The 7,012-nt window shown below is 38.8% G+C and overlaps 1 protein-coding gene across 1 annotated transcript in view; it reads left to right on the forward strand.

Annotated features, from left to right (window-relative positions):
- LOC111337680 (prolyl 3-hydroxylase OGFOD1) overlaps positions 1–6,133 on the forward strand; it is an 11,749-nt gene extending 5,616 nt beyond the window's left edge. Inside the window, exons 8-15 of the mRNA XM_022944023.2 lie at positions 6–97; positions 497–625; positions 1,151–1,264; positions 1,597–1,676; positions 2,573–2,759; positions 3,464–3,620; positions 4,001–4,059; positions 5,155–6,133. Of these exons, the coding sequence (XP_022799758.1) occupies positions 6–97; positions 497–625; positions 1,151–1,264; positions 1,597–1,676; positions 2,573–2,759; positions 3,464–3,620; positions 4,001–4,059; positions 5,155–5,316 (980 nt within the window). The 3' untranslated portion in view covers positions 5,317–6,133. The remainder of the gene's footprint in view (positions 1–5; positions 98–496; positions 626–1,150; positions 1,265–1,596; positions 1,677–2,572; positions 2,760–3,463; positions 3,621–4,000; positions 4,060–5,154) is intronic.
- Positions 6,134–7,012: the final 879 nt, after the last annotated feature.

Raw genomic sequence — 7,012 nt, forward strand, 5'->3', positions numbered from 1 at the left:
TTTAGAACATGGTCAGCCAGACCAGATTACAAAATCTCTGCTTCCACAGAGGAACTCGCTGGTGTTTTTTGAAGTGACACCAATTTCATTTCATCAGGTCTGTTAAAACGGGTCATGAGTTTCCAACTCTAACACTATCATTGGCTGAAACAATCTCTTAAAAGTGGTTGCAGTCAGTTGAGGAAATGACATCAATTTGAGCTTTAACTCTTGAATGTGCTTCAGAACCTTTAATTTAAAACAACCCTGTAACAGCAGTAAATGCAAGTATATCATGGTTAGTTAACTTCAAGCTGGTTATCAACCAGTGGTGAAGAATTACGCAGGAATGATAGTCTAAAAAATCACAACAATTTATTATTCCAAAAAATTATGAATTTTCAGATTCCATTCTCAGAATACATAATCTGAAGGTCAAAAATTATTTTGCTATTAGCATATTATTTTGTTCCTCAAAAAACTTTCCATCAACCTCAATTTGATTTCCTTCCTCTAGGTTTCAGAAGTGTTGTCTCTCAGTAAAACCAGATTGTCAATCAGTGGATGGTTCCATGGTGATATTATAGACAGACCTGCACCTTACCAGGAGCCACACCCGAAATCGCTCAAGCCTTGTACTTTGGAGGTAAACAAGAGAGAATCCTAAGTGCAATGTTCAAATGGAACATGTAATCTAGAACCTGATTTGGATGAATTTTTAGTATCTCATAAGGAATGGGAAAACAATGGTTCAGTGAAAAGGCTTGTAAGGAAGCTAAGTATGTTTTATTTTGGTTAAAAGGCTTTATCAGCATGCTCGAAGAATCTTAAGTTAAGCAAGGAATCCTTAACAACGTCTACTCTGTCCCCCAGCTTTCAACTTGTTAAATCCCAAGACCCAGTTTGCAGTGCTCCCTTACAACTACCATACATTTCCCTGTAAATTAGACAGGAGAAAGTAGGTAACATCCTCTGGCTGACAAACCCATGCGCTCCATAACCTGTTTACAAGTCAATGTGTTGGAATTTCCAGGTCATTGAATTAAAGGGTTAAGTTGAAAATTGAAAATGACAGTCAGTGTTGGGTTAATTTTGTGCTGGAAAATTAATGTTAGCAAACTCTGAAAGTTAAATTTTCAGAAGTTTTCTCTTTCTTTTGTTCTGTTTCCAGGATGAGGCACTAGTTGATTGGGTCAATCCAATGTACCTTGACACAAGCGTGGTCAAAGACATAAGAGCACGGTTCAAAGATGAATCTGAAATACAGTTGCAAGAATTTCTTCTGGTAAATTTCCATTCCATATCAAACTCTACATTTTTACTATTTCGATATTGACTGGCTGGGAGGGCTAAACAGGAAAATATTATTTTAGCACAAGGTTCTGATGTACAGGCTAAGCCTTAAGTAACTAGCCCGACATAATTCAGAAATTAAGGATCACATTAGACAACCATTACACCTTCTCTTTTTCCCTTTCCGTTACTGCACTTATCATATTGTGGGGCCATGTGCTGGGCTATGTGGCCTTATGTGACCCCTTACACATAGGCCACAACAAAGGAATTTCACAATAAATTTTTTTTGATTCAGGGGCTATGTTTTATTGTCTTTTAAAGGAGAATAAATATGAAGAAATTGTGGAAGCATTATACGATGAAAAGATAGAATGGAAGTATCAAGGACCAGCAAACAAGAGGTACAGGGTTGGCACTTTTATTTATGAAACTAATTTTAAACTTATGCAACTATGTAAATACAGAGACAAAAACACGGTCAACTAATGACTTTGGCGTTGATACATCGAATGAAACCATATTGACCTTTCCGATGAAAAGGATGAAGTAGTTCTGTCATGCAGTGTTGCTGGAAGTGCTGTGACCTGGGAGCTGTGGTTTTTAAATATTTAGTGCCATTCATTTTATTTAAATTGTTACTGAATTTACAAGGTAACACTCACAGCTATCGCCATGATAACAGAAGATAACTCTTTTGGCGGGTTATTTACACCAGGTCTAAACCGAGCTGCAGTTTTACGCAAGCAGTGGGCCTCAGAGATTCTTTTTGAAAGGGTTACTTCAATTAAATAGATGTGACTTCTGCTATGAGCTTTCGACCCTCTCGACACTGGTCACAAAAGTAAATGTTTAGATGAAACTTTCCGCTAAATTGAAGATGGCTTAGAACGCGGTTTTGTCAATCAAAGGCTAAACTTTGTTTAAATAACGGACCTTCTAGTTTGAATTTGAGAAGTCAGAGCTCAAGTTGACAACATTTCCTAAAAAGAAACTGCATTTACTCGTTTACATGTATTGCGCTTGCGTGCCGCATATTGAGCAGATGTTTGAGCATGGCAGGTACATGTACAGTTTTTCTGGTGTTCTCTTCATGGTGATCACCTTATTTTCTTAAGTATGGGGCTCTGCTCGAGCTCTGCTCTTCTCTTCATATGTTTTTCAGGTAGAAGTTACTTTCTATGGGAACCGTGCATTGGTGTGTTGTTGTTGTTGTTAATATCTATATATATATATATATATATATTTTTTTTTTATAGTTAGTTGACATCCCTGGATTAAAGAAATTTATTTTTTGCAGACATTTTGAGCAAGCTGACACAGAATCAGCTCCATCTGTTATACAACAGCTGACGAAGCTACTTCAGTCTGAGCCGATGTTCAAATTACTCAGAACGATGACTGGACTGGAAATGGCTGATGTACCACTCACTGATGATGATAATGATGATGATAGCGAAGAGGATGATGAAAATGCTGTAGATAAGGTAATTGTCGTAGGAAAAAAATTGAAAACAGACATGAGAAAAACAGACAAAGTAAAAACCAAGAAATCATCTTGAACACGTCATACAACGGACTGTAATTTCATGTAACCTATTAACAGTTCAAGAGGGTTAACGTTAGTACGGGTCCTGGAAAACCTGGACAGTCATGGAATTTTATAATTACATTTTCCAGGCCTGGACAGTCACAGAATTTAGGATTGGCCCCCAGAAAACCACGGAAAGTTAACGAAAATCAGCAGGCTCTCTATGAATCCAAAGCAATGTAGATCCAAAGTTGAAAAATTTACCGACACGTTAAAAAATAAGAATTGATTTCGAGTCAGTATAGAAGTAAACATCACTGTGCGTCGCAAGATCTACGCTTGCGAACATTTTTGTTTACACTGAATTCTTACGTGACATTTGTGCAGGTCTGCTTGCCATTTGGAATGAACCGATCAGTACACTTGCTTAACTTAGTTCATACAAATTTTCGAAGAGTCCTGAAAAGTCTTTGCACTTTGTACCTCAAAAGTTTACGAACCGTGGTATAAGATCTCGTAACTCTCGGCTAATCCAGTATTTGTACTACTACATGAATGTAACCTCTAGCCTGCGAATGTTAACACACTTCACATAGCATGGCACTTGAATCACTGACATGCAGCTGTCATACAAATTCTTACCTTAATTTACTTCCGTAGGAGACCAGTGCTAAAAGGGGCGACTCTTCAAAGCGAGGCCCATGTTGCCATGGTTGTATCAGACGGTGGACTCACGGTTGTTACACTTTAGTTCACGACACTGATCCCGAAGGAGAAGAGTTTGCTCTGGATGTTATGTTATACGTTGGTGGGGAAGGTGATACTCAAACGGGAAACAAATTTTAGATTATTCAATCTTGCTCTTGGAAAATTCTGTCTGATTTCTCTTTCGTCTCTCTCAATCCCTATGGAAATTCGAACGTAAAGTGGAAAAGAACTCTTCTTCCTAACAAATTGAAATATTTTAACCTTGTTTTCAAGAAAAGTTCAGTGTTAGCCGTTCGTGAAACGGTGTACAAAACCACTTCAAGATAGAATCAACGAGGATTTTAATTTTTTTCTGTTCCGAGATAAATCACAAGTCCAATTATTCATTGCCACTTGGACCTCTTTACGGAAACGCCTTTGTCAGATCCTCAAATAACAGACCGCTGACCGAATAGCGGTTGCTGAAATATTTTCCTCTTTCATGTTCAGGATGGAAAACTGATTACGGTGGCTACACCACGTACTTAACAAGCGGCGAAGATGAAGAGGTGAGCATTCTTCGTTACCCTGGTAATTCTACTCATGGAAAACAATTTTCCTTTTTCAACCACCCTCAGGACTTGTAAGTATAGCTACCACGAAAATCTACTGACATAGTAACCACCATTTTCCTGGGCCAGGTTGTTCGAAGAGCGGATAACGCCATCCAACGAATAAATCGACATTCAACGAATAAATCGCCGTCCAACGGATAAGTATTACTAAAACGTACTGCGCTATCCACCGGAGAGAGATTTATCCAGTAGTTATCCAACCTTCGAGCAACCGGTGCCAGGTCAATAAAATGCTTTCAGCTAACACTGGCTTTCAGGTCATTTAGGTTTAAGGTGGCTCAAAACTGTTTCGCTATTTTATGACATGAATTCTCGGATGTATCGATACTTTCATTCTTTTTTTTTTGTTTTTTTTGTTTCCCTATTGAAATGGTACCAAATGCTAGATTATCTGTCAAAAGGAGGTGGCAATTTTGAACAGAAATAGTTACCACATCTACTCTTAAACTCATACCAAATTCCTAGAAAAAAAGTTATGTTTCAAATAGGTTCTTGTGATCCCACGGCATCAACGTTCGCTCTTCACTCAACTCATTTATTCTTGTGCTTTTACGTTATCGTATTTCCACCGATAGCGTAACTTCATCTTTCTTTGTATAAACCACGATTCCTCTATTTGCTCTGACGAAGGGGGTAACGTTAGAAAGTCAGCTGTAGAAACTCTTTAAGGTAGACAATTAACCTCATCAACTCAGTTGTTAAAACCAAATTATCCTGTATATTTAGGCTTATAAGTAGGTGCAAATAACGAAGGGTCAAAAGAACTTGCGAATGGACGCGCAAGAAAGCAAACGAAAAGCACTTGTTCCTTTGAACTTCCTTCCTTTATATACATATTTACAATTTTTTTACGCGACTGTTTATAGCTTATTCTGCTTTAAATATCGTTTCTTTGGTACATATGTATGTAAACATTTGGTTATTTGTCTTCTAAATTTATTTTTTTGACGGCCATGAGTTAGAAAACTGTAAAAGGTTCTTGCGTCTCCCTCTTTAAGTGAAGTTATCGCACTTTACGCTTTATCCTAGCTTCTAACGGTCCACCCACAAGAGAATTCTTTGGCGTTGGTTTACAGAGACAAGGAGACAGTGAGATTTGTTAAACACGTGAATCACTCGGCGCTGACTGACGAGGGAACGGCAAATAGAGACAGCAAATTGTTTGACTTTTCTTTCGTTTATTTTGAGTAAGGTATTTGCTCATGTCACTTGTTCGAGTCAAAACTGAAAACTTTGATCAGTGATCACTTGGTGTATTGCTCACTGGAGGCAGCAGCAAGAATTCAGTGACAGTTGAAGATGCATTTTTGGACGCATTTATTGCGTCTACCAAGTCTCCTTAAAAGGTTATTGTATATTCTACAATCAAACATTTGGAAGGAAACCCATGATTGCTAAGGGGGGTTTCATGACTCTCCAGATGAGATCGAAATATTGGAAATTTTATCCTGCTACGTGATTTGGTCCTTTTCCCAACCATGCGTCTCAGGATTTCTTTATTCAAGTCACTTGTCCGAGTCAAAGCTGAGAAATTTGATCAATGATCACCTGGTGTATTACCCACTGGAGGCTCGCAGCAGCAAGAAGTGAATGAGCAGTGGACACCATTGCCTGATGAAGACTAGCAGTATGCTGTTGAAACGTCGCGATCTACATCTTAAGTGACTACATCGTAGAACAAACGATTAACAGTTTATGATTAAGAATTCAGTGATAGTTGAAGATGCATTTTTCGACGTACTTATTGCATCTAGCAAGTCTACATAGAAGGGTATTTTATAGTCTTAAATCAAATGAGAGAAGAAAACCTGTGATTGCTAAGAAGGGTTCATGACTCTTATTAAGCTGAGATCGAAATATTGGCAGTTCTATCCCGCTACATGATCTGGTCTTTTTTTCCCAACTATGCGTCTCAGGAATTCTTTCGGTAAGAATGACCTTTGACTCAATAGCAATAGTTGATCATCTGCTGATTAAAAAGGAGAAATACCTCTCCAGACTACGTGAAGACCCTCTCCGTTCTCGAATTGATCAAACTTAAACCCGGACCCATCTACGAGATGTGACGTCACCTATTGAGTCACTGACGCCGTCCCAGATCCCGCCCTCGGTTCTCGTGGGCGAGGGAGACGTGGTGGATTAATTGGACTTTTAGCTTACCCTCGACATCGAAAAAAGCCACACTGGTTCATCTGACGACACTTTGATGTATAATGCTTTGAAATTGTGAACTTTGTCTAATGCAGGGATCTCGGTCACGCCGTTGGCTTTTTCAAGTCCCCAGAAATGATCTGGAGAGAATATTTTTGCGATGCCAACCTATCAGATTCAACGATATAAGATATACGTATGATGCACGATCCTCGCAGTAGATTGCGCTATTTATGCAATAGCGAAAATCAGACCTGAAAAAAATCAGGCCTGTACGGGACTCGAACCACTGACCTCTGCGATACTAGTGCAGCGCTCTACCAATTGAGCTAACAAGCCAACTGGGAGCAGGCCGTTAAGTTGGTTCGTAATAAACCCGTGAAAGCGATAAATGAGATAGAATATTTTTATTACGAACCAACTTAACGGCCTGCTCCCAGTTGGCTTGTTAGCTCAATTGGTAGAGCGCTGCACTAGTATCGCAGAGGTCAGTGGTTCGAGTTCCGTACAGGCCTGATTTTTTTCAGGTCTGATTTTCGCTATTGCATAAATAGCGCTATCTACTGCGAGGATCGTGCATCCTACGTATCTAATACCGCAGTTCAAAATATATGAAATTCATATATTTATTCTATCTCGATATTATATATAGCAAGTATAGACGTTGATAGAAATCCGACAGTGTAATCTGTAAAAGCTACCTACGATCAAAGAAAAATTTACCTCGGTGACTATA

The sequence above is a fragment of the Stylophora pistillata genome, chromosome 11 (genome assembly GCF_964205215.1).
Source record: "Stylophora pistillata chromosome 11, jaStyPist1.2, whole genome shotgun sequence".
In the NCBI taxonomy this organism is placed as follows: Eukaryota; Metazoa; Cnidaria; class Anthozoa; order Scleractinia; family Pocilloporidae; genus Stylophora; species Stylophora pistillata.